General features: G+C 32.9%; 2 protein-coding genes across 2 annotated transcripts; both read right to left on the bottom strand.

Annotated features, from left to right (window-relative positions):
• Positions 1–4,362: 4,362 nt before the first annotated feature.
• Positions 4,363–4,950, bottom strand: LOC113390962 (zinc finger BED domain-containing protein 5-like). Its single transcript, XM_026626951.1, has one exon. It carries the CDS (start codon positions 4,948–4,950, stop codon positions 4,363–4,365), a length of 588 nt encoding a protein of 195 aa, XP_026482736.1.
• A 165-nt stretch (positions 4,951–5,115) lies between these two features.
• On the bottom strand, positions 5,116–5,568 carry LOC113390961 (protein ZBED8-like). The gene has a single exon (XM_026626950.1). The coding sequence runs from the start codon at positions 5,566–5,568 to the stop codon at positions 5,116–5,118; it is 453 nt and encodes a 150-aa protein (XP_026482735.1).
• Between the last annotated feature and the right edge of the window lie 9,132 nt (positions 5,569–14,700).

Here is a 14,700-nt window from a genome sequence, read left to right as displayed (position 1 = left end):
ATTTTCTCCCGAATGGTATTGACATTTTTTCTCCCATTATAATTGACCCATATAAAATTGTGGTGAAAAGATGGCTGTTTGTATGTGCAAACACGTTTTGTACAAGAGAACTCAACTTTTACTTTATTTATAAACAAATATACCTTTGTTTTTTTCTATAATTCTCAAATGAGTACAAAAAAACTAGTGTCATTGTTTCGTTTTGTATTTCATCTATAATACGCAGCTTTTTGAATCATGTAAATACCGTTTCTCGTTTGGTTTTTATAAGCATTTTCCCGAACCCTTGTAAAACTGTGAAATTCGGCCGGTTTTTCTCGCGTAGGCACCTCCATTTCGCCCGGCACTAAAAGGGTTAAATAGTCAATAAATGCTTCTGGCTAACTTCTACGTAACGACCTTCAAAGTATCAGCTGACGATTTTTCCACCGAGATACAGCCAGCTGACGTATATATTTAACAATTGTTACATATAAGCTATCACCTGGTAAATTTTTAACCGAGAGGATATCACTGAAAGTGAAGATTTTTTTCCCATGATCTAGCCATCAATGTTTTTACAAATGTGTACAATGAACTATGTTATAACCAGCTGACTTTTTTTTTGCTGAGGTATTGGGTTAGCTATAACTTGATAAACTTTTAGCCGAGAGGAAATGAGTGATTTTTTTTTTCTTCAAGCTTGGGGGGTTACAATTACTCATCCCCCCCACTGTGCCGCAGCTGACGGTCATAGGGCTTTATGATACTGTTGTCTGAAGCGTATCGCCAATTATCTATCGAGAAGAAATAATTAACCAAATTTGCACCTGGCTCTTGGACTATAGGGGAAGTTAACAATAATGCCACAAGTGACAATAAACACGCACACATATAATGCAAGGTTGGATTACGATTTGGAGAAATGGTGTTGCTTCATCTTTGACACAATTTTCTTCAAAATTGGGACTTTAACACGTCAGAACAATTTTAATACAATCTTCGGCATTCAATCTATTTCTCCATAGCTTCTTCAATCCAGATAGCTTCATTGCTACTGACGCACCGACCCATTTGATATCCAGTTATTTCATCATTCTCATTAATACTTTTAATTGCAAATATTGCTTTGTTGCTCCCTGTATGAACATATTTGCATATGTATTTTATCGACTTCACCGAGCTGCACAATTCGACATTTATATGTGCTTTATAGGTTTTGCATAGCAAAGGCGAATAAGGAACTACCCATCGATTATCAACATCTATTAACCCGCCATTCGTCAGTCGCAATTCAAAACATTGTCTACCATTGTCAACGTCACGTCGCCGATAAGCAGGGTAACCATCAATGTCGGTGATAGTATCGTTTTGAAATGATTTTGGAAAATGTTTTGTGCATTTTCCATTGTCCATGCATGGTGACATAATGCTGAGAGTACCGCATGGACCATGTATCATGTTAGTAGTTATAATATCGAACAATTCCTCATCAACATTTTTATCAGGAATTTCTGCTGAGATAATATTGTCAATCTCTACAGAACGTACCTTATCAATTAACCACAACACAATATGTGCATGGGTAAACCTCTTTCCTGCCAATCTACTATAAAATTTATCAATGATTTCAACTTCTGTTTAAAAACTCGTGCAGTTATATCGTGCCTATCCATCGTTGTTTGTCCCGGCATCAGCAATTTTTTTATTTTATCCCATTTGGGATTGCACGTAAAGGTAATGAACAGATTAGGTCTGTCATATGCACGAATATAAGCCATAGCATCTTGAATGTACTCCTGCATATGTCGCGGATAAGAAGATGGAAGAATATATGCAGTACCAATATGACTAATATTATTAATTGCATCTACATTACCGAGTACTGCATCACGTAAATGTATATATTCCTCAGTACGGAGTTTGGTTTGATTAAACTTTATGGATCTCAATCTCTCACTCTCAATTTTCACATATGCTCTCTGCATTTAAGAATGTTATTTTCTTCATTAGCTCCAATCATTGATCGTAGCAGTAAAAGCCCATAGTACTTACTTTTTTGGCACTGGGATAAAATAAAATATATTAAAATTATTTTAATTATTATTTGATTTTTTTTATAAAAATAAGATTTTTACCTGTATTTGGATCCCTCTGTTTAATATTTAAATGGTACCCATCTTCATCTTTCCAAAATATCAATGGATACTGCAAAGCATAATAACAACGATGACCGTCCTGTATTATCTACATGGTATTATCTCTCCGTTGTATTTCTAAACTATTCTCAATAAGGAATTCATTAATAATACTATATATGTTCTCAGAACTAATTATAAGTAATTGGTGTATGCTAGCCGGAAAATCGATTTTCACTTTTTGAAGCTTCTCGTAAAATTTTTCTCTTGTAGACTGATATCGAGGACATCCAAAAAAGATGTGGTTAAGGGATTCTTCTTCATATCCACATGTACATGTCGGGGAATTGATCATCTTAATTTTGTTTAGGTGCTTTCCAAATCTCCAGTGACCTAGTCGGATCCCACATATATTTGTAATGTATTTTCTATTTTGTTTTATTTTTTTAAACCAAGGTTGCGTAGATACTTTCGAATTTATTGATCCATAATTGTCCTTTTTTCTCTAGAGCCTTTACTACTAGAGACGCATGTTATATTATTTGCGTCTTATATCATTTTAATTTTTGGCACTTCTCAGCTGCTTTTCGACAATAATAATGTAGACATTACATTTTCTTTATTTATAATCATGAATTTATTATATTTTAATTGCCTTAGCCTATAAGTGAATAAAAATGTTTGGCAAATGACAGTTGTCATTTGTTTTTAATGTCAAACCATGCCTTAAATATTTTCAAGGTCAAACAATGATAAGCGGTTTTTTGTATTTTTTTCCATTTCTACAATCTAACGATATTTCTATGAATCTAAAAATTCTAAAAAATTTCCCGAACAAACTTCAAGTAGATTCATGAAAATTCGAATTATAGTTTAGGAGGATTAACCATTCATATAAACTTACAGAAGAATTTTATATATAAGATATATATATATATATATATATATATATATATATATATATATATATATATATACATATCATCATTATCCTTGCGGAATCTAGCTCTATCCATGAGACAATTCTTCTCTAAGTATGGGTCTCCAGTGAATCCTATAAATACCAAGCAAAATATGAAGTCAGCATTTCCATTAAAAATAAATTCATTTATTCATATATTTGTAATACTAACGTGTCATATTTAGAGGCAGGGCGTTAACTTTTAGACCTGTCTTTGAATTTGTTGACAAATATTCCACTTTGCAAATATTTGTGAAATGCGCGTCACAAATATGTCGATTTTACCACAAACCAAATGGGTTACCTCATCCAATAAAGGATTGTTTGTCCTCTGCACCCAAACTGAAAACATCTAGAACATTTTCATAGTATTTTCATCATATTCATATTCATTATACAAACATAATACATCATTATATACATACTTGATCATTAGATGCCGGAAAGACATGCATCTTTTTATTATTTGTGGTGTTAACACAATTTGGTACGTTACACTTCACCATTTTAACTTAATAATAAGTAAAAAAATAATTACCAAAACAAGTATGACCACAACGTATAACAGATAAACAAATATAATAGAACTACAAGAAGCTATCACAACTTAGACATAAAATGGCGATCAAATGCATGATTTTCCGATGGGTTTTTCCCACAAGAAACGACGATTAGCAGTGCAGCCATGCTCATTTATATATGAGTGCAGCCATCTATTTTTCTTTCCGATGTATCAAATTGTTAATAGTGGCGCCATTCTTCGATAAATTCGAATATTAAGCCATTTCAAAACAGGGTTCTCTACATTTGTTCGGAGATTACCGGCCATGCTAGTAATATAAAGTTATATGTAAATCTTAGAGTACTAGTGCGAAGGTTGAAATTGCTTTGCGTTGAGTTAAGTGTCGCAAGTTTCACAATATTAGGTTCAGCTTCACTCAACAAGCATCTCATATCATGCTCAATGTTCATACGATTTCTGGCTTTTGTTTTTAATATAAGAAAAGTTGAGAAACTGAGTCAAGTGGAATCAAGATCTTTAAAGTTCTGTCAGCTATGATGGGATATTCTGCAGCTGCTTTTCGCCAAAATGTGCAGAGTTTATCATTTTGAAAATCAACTTTCAATAAGTTATTTTCACGCAGCCCGAGACACATGCTGACACATCTTCGTCCTTGAATATATCGACGCAAGTAGAAAATGGTCTTAAAATCCAGGAGTAGCACTCACGAATGTCCATGTCGGGAAATATTGCTGCAGTGAGTCTATCACGGCAGTTAAGTGTTACACCACAGAATTTTCAAATGTGATTTTGTCTCGTTTATTATTTAGTAATTGTTCACTTAGTCGTGTAAACATCGACACATCACCAGCTTGAACTCTGCGTTGGTAAAATTCCAATTTGCATAAAAAACTTGCGATTTTATCCTGCAGCATCAAAATATTTGTTTCATTTCCTTGCAGTGAAATATTCAGATTATTAATTTCAGTAAAAAAATCAGCAAGGTACGCTATTTTTAGAACAAATATATGGTGTTTAATTTTTGCATAATATTCTTTTCCTTTTTGTGTTCTCTGGTTTTCAAAAAACAATCCAATTTCTTCTCGTAATTCATAGACCCTACTTAGAACGTTGTACAAAAGTGCGTTAAATGTAGCACCAACTTCATCGCACAAAACTTTAAATAATCTTGAGTTAGTAGCGCTGCCTCGAATATGATTAACAATTTTTACTATATCACTCAACGTGTTTAGCAAATCTGGTGGGAGTGTTTTTACAGCCAAAGCGTAACGTTGTCTCAAACAATGATAGTTGAAAACTTGAGGAGCAACTTGTTTCACAAGTGACTGAAAACCAGAACGGATACCCATCATGGAAGGTGCCCCGTCTGTACAAATACCAACCAGCTTTAACCAGTCCAGGCCATTTTCCTCAATAAACTCTTTTAGCGTTTGAAATACGTCTTCGCCGCGAGTAGTAGTGGGCAAAGACTTGCAAAACAAATATTCCTCCTTTACATCATCATTTTTTATGTATCATGCGAACATTAATAATTGTGAACACGAAGCAACATCTGTGGACTCGTCCAACTGCAGTGCAAACATAGGACTTTCCTTTATTTCAGCAATAACGGTTGCTAAAATATCGGCACTCATTTCACATATGCGTCTTTGAATGGTATTGTTTGAGAGTGATATTTGTTTAATCTTAGCTACATGTTGCTTACCTATAACAAGTGTTGCCGCATCTAATAAGCAAGGTTTGATGAGGTCCTCTCCTTTAGTGTGTGGTTTTTTATTACGTGCGATGCGATAAGCAATTTTGTATGAAGCTTGAAGGTATGATTCATTTGCTTTCTGTATGTTGCCTGTAGAATCCATGCGCAAAAACTTCAGAATCTTCTCCTTTTCCTTAAAAAAATCTATATTTTTATCTGCAAACTGCTTGTGAACTGTAGCAAAATGTTCTTTTAATTTGTTCGGTTTCATGCTTTCTGAATTATGCACTTTATTCATAGACCTTATACAATTTCATGGACTGCTAGTCCCCATACATTTCTCAAGTAAAAAAGTGTCAAAAGATGTTCTATGGTATGAGGGCATACGAGGGTAATTTCGCGGCCGAAAATGTCAAACTCGATCGCTTGAACGTCAAATGAAAGTCCGTGTGTTCGAAATTGTTGGGAAAATATTATATAATATACAATTTATGTTAAACTAATGAATGTAATGAACTATTTATATATTTATTTATTTATTTTAGTTATACAAAGTGTTTGAGGAAAATAAGAAAAGAAAATAAAAAAATATTTTACATATTATAAAATTCACTGAAAATAAGAAAAAGCAATAATGAAATATTTGTTTAAATGTAATATATTTATTATTGGTGTTTAAAAAGCACAATTTTTGTGTGAAAGTGGCGTACATATTTATCAACTTTGATTTTTTTATGTTCTTCATGGTGCATTCTAATTGTTAAATACATTTTTGCGACAAAGTTGATAAGGTCATGATAGTGCTGGACAAATTGCTGGAAATGGCTTGATCTAAAAAATGTGCAAGTCGCAAGTCATTCAACTTTTGGAGAATCGTGCTTTCATATGAACTTTTGTACATTAAATTTAAAGAATTTCGAATTAGGGTTTCTATATATAAATATAATTTAAACATTTCATCGGAAGGATATGAAAGATATCCTCGATTTTTTATATCGATGAATGTCGAATTTCCCGGAATACTTGCGAAGCATTCAGAACAGGTTTTACTGCAAATAGGAACTTTACCACAGACCAAACACATTTTAGAAGACATTTCACTTTTAACAATTTTACAACAGGTATATTTTTATCCTCTTTTAGTTTAAAAACCCGAGCGATCAAACATCACGTGAACCCAAGTAACTGTAAAATTTAAGCGATCGAGTGCATTCGACTAATCTCGGTAAAGCTCGTGTTCGTATTTGACATATCTCGGCCGCAAAATTACCCTCGTATGCCCTCATACCATAGAACATCTTTTGACACTTTTTATGCGCTTAACTAGCAGCCATGTATTGTATAAGGTCTATGACTTTATTACGTAAAACACACTGAGGCTTTTCTATATTTTTGTCTGTGATGCTTGTGAAACCCCATTGTAGAAATGCTTCTTTATAAGTGCGCTTTTTGCCAGATGGAGTAGAAGCCATGTCAAAAACACTTGTAGGTACCCAAAACAAAAGTTAACTAATAAGATACCTACGAAAACGAGTCACTCGTGACAATATAAACGTGACGATATTAACAAATACTACTTACCTTTGAATTTAAACAATACGATTTCTGCAATGCGCGGCGGAATGTAATATTGTTACAATAATAGGTATTCGATCATGGGTCTAAGTTAAGTTATATACCCTAACCTTAATCACTTGGATGTTTTCTATTGGCCATTACCACCATTCCTATGGTGGTCAATTGCAGGGTCTCTACAGTCTTATAGATCATACTGAAATATTAGGGTCCTACGGCAAGTCGTTTAATTTAAAAAAATTGACGAAAAGTTTGCAAAAATTAGTGTAATTTTTGGCTTTTGTCAAAATTATAACTTTCCTCGACGCTTGCTCAAAAACGCCTGAATCAATGTCAAAAATTTAAAAGCCAATCAAAGTATTTTAATGTGGATTATCTTTTCTTAGTTTTGTGCAGCAATCGGCCGAGCCATTTCTTTGTAATTTGGAAAAAATTGTTAAACTTTTCGTCTATATTTAAGCTCATACTACCGAATCGATTTTAAAAAATCAAAAACTTTTTAAAAGATATTATTTGGCAATGATACGGATTAGTTTTAGTTGGTGCTACATTTAGTTTTAGGTGAAAATCTATCGAACCGTTTTCTTGTAATTAATTGTTGCAGAAAAATTAAAATCGAATTTTATGGAACTTTTTTTGGCGATATATATCATGGTCTTATAGAACTTACTGAAATAATACGGCCTTACGACAAGTAGTTCAATTTTAAAAATTCATAAAATTAGACGATTTACTTTTTTATTTATTAAATGACATACAATTATAAATCTTATATATTATATACAACAAATACTAATTTTTTTAACTAAAATATGATATGTCATCCAGATCGACGTTTGGTTGGTCAGCATCACTGGTATTAGTATCAATAAAGAGGCTTTCACTATTGCTTGTGGAAGTAGCATATAAAGATTTCTTCATTTTACAAAATTCATCTTTAGATGGTTCGTAACCAACGCAGTTATGGTTGATTCGCTGACTACTTAACAATAGCCCGTTAAGTGTATTAGTTACCAATTTGTTGCGTGTTTGGCATTTTATTAATCCAGTCTTGCTAAATATTCGCTCACATTCGGCATTAGCATGAGGTAATGACATAACATTTAAGAAAAATTTAGCTAAGTTTTCAAAACTCCAAACCTTTTCCTTATCTTTGTAAATTAAAATTTTACTAATGTCATCCGGCAATTCAAAATTATGGAATCTTCGCCATTCATTATCAATAATTTGACTTTGACTTGGGTTTAATAATCGGGGCAGTTTACTCAATAATGGTAGCAAACTTGGCGTAGTGATTACTGTTTTACCATTCATTGCCTCCGCAGGATCCATTACTGATAAATTTTTCAATATAGTATCATTGAAATCGAATCCTGAATTTTGCAAGGAAATGCAATTTTTCTTGTAAACGAGGATGTTTTGAAAAGTCTACTTGGTTAAAATATTTAAAAACTTCTACTCCAACATAAATATTTTGAATATTCTTAAATTTAGTCTGATCCGATGGTTCAATATTATATATGGGTGTTTTATTTAAAAACTTCTACTCCAACATAAATATTTTGAATATTCTTAAATTTAGTCTGATCCGATGGTTCAATATTATATATGGGTGTTTTATTTACGTAGTCATCATCCATATATGTTTTTAATAAATCCAAATATGTCACACTAATTTTCTTATGAACTGACATAATAATAGGGTTTTCGGACTGGAATAACTTGTTTAAATTCGTGAAGTTAGGTAAAATCCACAATAAAAAATGATAGTAGAGCTTTATTATGGGATTTCGCAAGTATTGAAGTATTCTTGCAACTTCAGATTCATTTTCATCTGTTCCATCACTATCATCTTTCCTCCTTTTACTCATCTTCCTGTATTCCTCTTCATAATTTAATTGATTGAAATATAAAATTAATGCCTCCCACTTGTTCTACCACTGCTCGAAGTGATAACCAGCGGGTCTGAGCAGGTTGTAAAATTTTATGCTGTTTCAAATCCAAAATCGATTGAATTCTTTTGTGTGCATATTGGCGTTTTGAGCTCACTGAAAAATGATTATGAACCAGCTGTGGTAATTTTTCACATTCTGGGGGTAATTCAGAACAAGCATTACTTGCGCAGAGATGTAATGAGTTACACAGGTATTTCATTATGTAAATTCCAGGACAGCAGCAGACTTTGATGATTTTAACCTCAAATCCTGGGCAATTTTTGAATCTGGAAAGCAATCTTTTAAAAGAGGTGTCAGGCGGTCCATTAACCGAAAAGGAAGATTGTGCTCAGCTAGAAATTCACAAAGTTTTATTTCTGCACGTGTTGCATTGTGTTATCAAATGATGTTTCCACTTTTTTTTGAGTAAATGATTGAATTGATTTTTGATTCGAAGCCGAAGTGATTGATGACAAATGACTTTTAGATTGTATAGATTTGTGTAGATGTATGATTTTTAATTACCGTGAGCTCAGCAGTAAACGATGTATTACATAATCTGCATCTAGCTTTAAACTTGTCTGATACATCTGGCATTAACCACGTGTTGAACTTGGTATCTATCATTCATCCATTCTTTCAAAAATTTTTGCTTTCTACGTTCATAAAGTTTCGGCTTTTTAGCCTGTAGTCTTCTTGTATCTTCATCAGGACTTAAGTTACTCATCTTGTTCGAAATCGTAACACTTGAAATAGAAAAAAAACACTTTATTCTTCTGTTGGATTTAGGGCTGGCATCTAATCTAAATCAATAAATAAAATACTTTTAAAAATACAAGCAGAAACTACTAGCTATACCAATTGATTTGTAAATAATTACCTGATTTAGCGCAAAAAATATTTTTCAGCGGATTATAATTTCAGTTGTAAATTACTGCAGCGCACTACAAATATAAATATCACAGAGCTCCAAACGATAAATGGCTTTCGAATCCAAACAACAAAAGTGTACATACAACAAAGATCACGTTACTGAGAGTGTAGGTACCATAGATAATGTAAAAAAGGTACATAGATATGCTTATTTATTTATGGTTGCAATTTCCACAACTAAAATTCGATACGGTGTTACCAACATATGCTTTATAAATATAATTAACATCCATTGCCTACAAGAGAGGGCAGCATAATACATAAAAAAAGATTATCGGTAAATTATCTTCATTTTACTGAATTATCGTGGAATGATGAGTTATCGTGAGGGTCGTATGTTCTAAATTATATGTTTTGTATGATACGTATGTGATAAATGCTAATCCTGCCGGCTGTTGACCATTAGTTCGCGCACGACTCCACTGTGGTGTCGCCGGACGGCATAGTGGTAGTAGTGTTGTTGCGTAGATGGGACCTATGCTCGAGTCGAAGGTACATTTGGGAAATTATACACGACAATACGAACAATCTATTACTTCGAAGGACTAGATATAATTTATTATTAAAATGGCTATAATAAGCCTGATATAAAATAAGTTAATTGAGAAATAAGTAAAAGGTTTAGTAAATATTTAGTATTTATTTGTAAGATGTTAATGGTTCAAGATTTACGCGCAGAAGGATTGAGTTTTTTGCAACTAGCTAGTGGGTATAATTATTTTATTACTCTAGGTCAGTGGTCGGGGAACTTTTGGAACCATTACCCCAAAATGTTTTTGTGCAACCTCTCATTACCGCACAAAAAATAACTAAAAGAGCCTATAATTGGAATCCCGCAGATTAACGGTTTGCTACATTGTTTGTTACTTCTAAACTTTGAAAAAGGCTGAGACAAAAGGTTTGAAGGAAACCATATAAGGAAACAACATGTGAAAACTATATTTTTTATGAATAAATATATTTTTCATGATAATCCTCCTAATACATAAATAAACTAGTAGTGTATGGCATCATGCCTTAAGGTAAATTGCTGGAACTTTCCGCACCGTGACGAAATGTTCGAGTAATTTTAAATGTTTTCAATTAGATTATTATAAATACTGTAACATTGTATAATATTCATAAGATATATATAAGCTGAATCGCAAAGTTAAAATTATTTATTTGAAGTATATACGTAAGTTTTAGAACTTTTAAAATTAAAATCCGAATTATTTTCGATATACAAAGAAAATTTTTCTGCAAAAAAAAAATTTAAATATTTTTCTTTTCCAAAAGCAGTTGTTTTGTCAACACAAACAGCAAATTTTTTTAATCATTCAAATCGGATGCTTAGGTCTCTCCAAAACAGCCATTTTTTGCACATTTAGCTCTGTATCTTCGACATGGCTGAACGTGTCTTTGCCAAAACCTAAGCACTACTTCTTCCAATCATTACAAATTGAATGTTTTTTGGATCACTCAAATGCGATACTCCGTTCTCTCAAAAACTTGATTTCTATTTTCTGCACTCTTTACTCCGTATCTCCGTAACGGTTGGACCTGCCTTTGCCCAATACTTAATATATCTCCGCATCAATAGGAACCGAATGTTGAATAAACCATTCAAATCGGTTAATCCGTGCGCCCGAAAACGTGAACGAAAAAATGCGGACACACAAAACACACACATACATCCATTTTTTCTGAGGTATGGCAAAATGTTCAAAAACCTCTGATACGTGAAGAAATGGAAAAATTTTCATTTTTGATGTTTGGCCCATTACTATAACTTTCCCTACGGGAAGTTAACAATAATGCCACAAGTGACAATAAACACGCACACATGTAATGTAAGAACATTACGATTTGGAGAAATTGTATTGCTTCATCTTTGACACGATTTCTTCAAAATCCGGACTTTAACATGTCAGAGCAATTTTAATACAATCTTCGGCATTCAATCTATTTCTCCTCGATTTTATGTTTATCAGACTGGAAAAGCTTGGTTTGCACAAATATGTGGTTCCAAATGGCAGCATTTTTCTCATTGCTTCTTCATGTGCTATTTCAAAACTCTTTGCAGCTTTTGACATCCAAAAACATGATAGATTTTGTTCACTTCCAAATTCAATACGTGCTTCGGTATTAAAACGAATTTCCAGAATTGATTCTGCCAAACCTGCTGGTTTTTCCGGTATCATGAAAGTTTCACATTTAAAAAGATCTACAATCCACTCACAATACGTGTATCCAGATCTGGAAAGTTCTACCAGGTGAAGTAATTTTTTTTACAATTCTCCAAAAACAAAGCTAACCTTGGAAAAGATGCTATCTTGTTCTCTTCTACTTTCTGCCTCCAATATTCGCTGAAATAGTATTAATATGCTTTTCATGTAATTCTTTAATATATTTATGCTCTCAAAAATGTCTGCTAAATATGCGAAATGAAGCCACCGAGAAGAGTTTATAAAATTTTCAGCAACAATATTTTTTTGAAAAACCCTAGAGATTTCAGCTTCATTTTTAAGAGTCCATACTCAATTTAAAATATTTCCGCGAGAGAGCTATCTTACTTCTGTATAATAAGAGAGGCAGGTCTCAGCTTCACTATCCTGACATAATTCACAAAATAGCCGCGTATTTAGTGCATGTCCCTTGATAAAATTTATAATCTTGATAACATCATGAGTGTGGGTTATTTCTCCTTACAAAAACTGAAAAACCATAAATATGACCCAGCATAGCTGAAGCTTTATCCAAAGACACCAAATTGCACTTTTCCCATTTTAATCTTTGTGCTTTGAGCTATTCGTTTACTTTATTATAAATATTTATTCCAAGACATCTGAACTCGAGAAGAAAACAAAACAGCAATTCATTTTCAAAATTATCTACACCTTTACAGCAAACATATACCAATTGTGAATTACTACTGAAATCCGTTGTCTCAAGCTGAATAGCAACATATTTAGTTGCAAAACTTCACATTTTTGCTAATGCAGAGATTCTTTTGGTAGTAGGTTTTACTGAAGCTATGATTTAGAACAAGCAAGATATTTAACTTGTTTTAGAGCAATCCAGAAATTTTCTCCGATAGTAGGTTTTACTGAAGCTGCTTTAGTGCTTCGCAAATACATACATTTTACCCCCAAAAATTGCACACTTACCCCATTTGGGGTAATTTACCCCGGTTCCCCGACCACTGGTCTTGAGTCCAGACCCAACATTTTTTGTGCTACGCATCACCTTAACGTTTCTAAAATCGTTATGCCCTCTGATTTTTCTAGATATTTTAATGCGATAATTGAGCTTGATGTTTGCTACAGAATGATTTTATATTGGGTTTTAGTTAGCTAAGCTTTAATCTCAAATTTCCACGTTCTGTTATATCAAGTCTATTTCTATTTTTATCAATAAATCATTCACAGCACTAAATCCACATTCTACTAAATATGAAGTTGGAAACGGCAGGAGAACCTTTCTTGCGCACTTGGTTATTTTTGGATATTTGGCTTCAATAAAGGGGCCATACCATTGCCCCTTTCATATTAAATAAAGTGTTTGCTGACTCATTATTTTGAAATTCAGCAAGTTCTTCCTGATACTGCATATCTGAAATATCAGTCAAATCCACTAATACTGGCTGCAACATCCTTGCTGGGAAATCAATTTGTTTCAAATCAGAAAATCTCTTCTTCATGTCGACAGATACTTTATCCAGATGATTTGTCATTACAAGTAAAGCATTACTAGTTACTTTACATTTTTGAAGCCAATGAAACTGCTCGAAATTTCTGTTGCTAACTTGTTTTATATACAATTCAATATTTGTAATGAAACCAAATATCTTCGCTTTCGCATCGACAAGTGTTTTATTTGGTCCTTGGAGTTGTTTATTTAATATTATATATTCAATTTTTCAAATATATCTGTTAAATAACTTACAAACGCTTTAACATCGATAGTTAATAAAATCTTCATTTCAGGTTTGTCATTTAAAAATTCACTTAAAACATCGAAGAGTTGCATAAATCTGTTTAAGCAATTTCCTTTGGAAAGCCATCTTACTTCAGTATGAAGTAAAAGTCTCACATAGCTTTCATTTTGCTCTCACAAAACAGCCTAAAAAGACGTTCAGATTTGGCACTGGCTTTAATAGCATTAATGCATTTTATAACTGCATGTAATACCTCATTTAGAACAGGCGAGATATTTTTTACAACTAAGTGTTCCTTATGATTTACACAATGCACAATAACCATTTCAGGATTTATATCTTTAATCAATTTCAAGCAGCCATTTTCTTGCCCATCATGTTAGGAGCACCATCTACAGCACAAGATGTTATATTTTTCATAGATATGTTCTTCAATCCTAAATAGTTTTTTAAATTATTATATATGTCTTGGGATTTAGTAGCGTCTTCCAGTCTTTCGCAGAATAACATTTCTTCAGAAAATTGCCCTGCATCAATAAATTGTACATATGCCGGCAATACAGCCCCCCTCTGTCGATTCATCTAATTGGTCGATTCATCTATTTTGTATTGAAAAATGTCTGTTTTTTAACTTATCAATTAAGGTTTTCAATATCGTCACTCATTTCGTCTATCCTTCTGCAAACAGCATTATTACTGAGGTGCTTTTCACTTCTGTGCCATCTTTTTCTAAAACTGTTTTAAGAAATGCTAAATAATGGTTTTTATGGCGCTAGTGGGCCATTTATTATTAATTAATTATATCTTGAAATGAAACCGCAATTAACTGATGTAGACTCGTCGATAATGTGAGTTTATTGATAACTCTATTTACAATGAAACTGATATTATATAAATTTGATATCATTTTTAGCCCGATAATTGATCGATGATCAAAAACCGCGAGACCATTTTTCGATCGTGAAAAAACAATAATCTAGCCACAGCTTGCTAGATGCGACATTCGCATCAGCGTAGCCCAAAGTATGCTGTGTAGTTTTGT

Source organism: Ctenocephalides felis, unplaced genomic scaffold, assembly GCF_003426905.1.
Source record: "Ctenocephalides felis isolate EL2017-DRISC unplaced genomic scaffold, ASM342690v1 CF-g0.4_SCAFFOLD_03716, whole genome shotgun sequence".
NCBI classification, from domain to species: Eukaryota; Metazoa; Arthropoda; class Insecta; order Siphonaptera; family Pulicidae; genus Ctenocephalides; species Ctenocephalides felis.
The sequence above is the reverse complement of the archived record's forward strand: the minus strand, read 5'-3'. Positions and strand labels throughout refer to the sequence as shown.

Bases quoted from the DNA above. Each gene is read 5' to 3' on its own strand.
- LOC113390962 (XM_026626951.1), bottom strand. From the start codon at position 4,950: ATGGGTATCCGTTCTGGTTTTCAGTCACTTGTGAAACAAGTTGCTCCT.
- LOC113390961 (XM_026626950.1), bottom strand. From the start codon at position 5,568: ATGAAACCGAACAAATTAAAAGAACATTTTGCTACAGTTCACAAGCAG.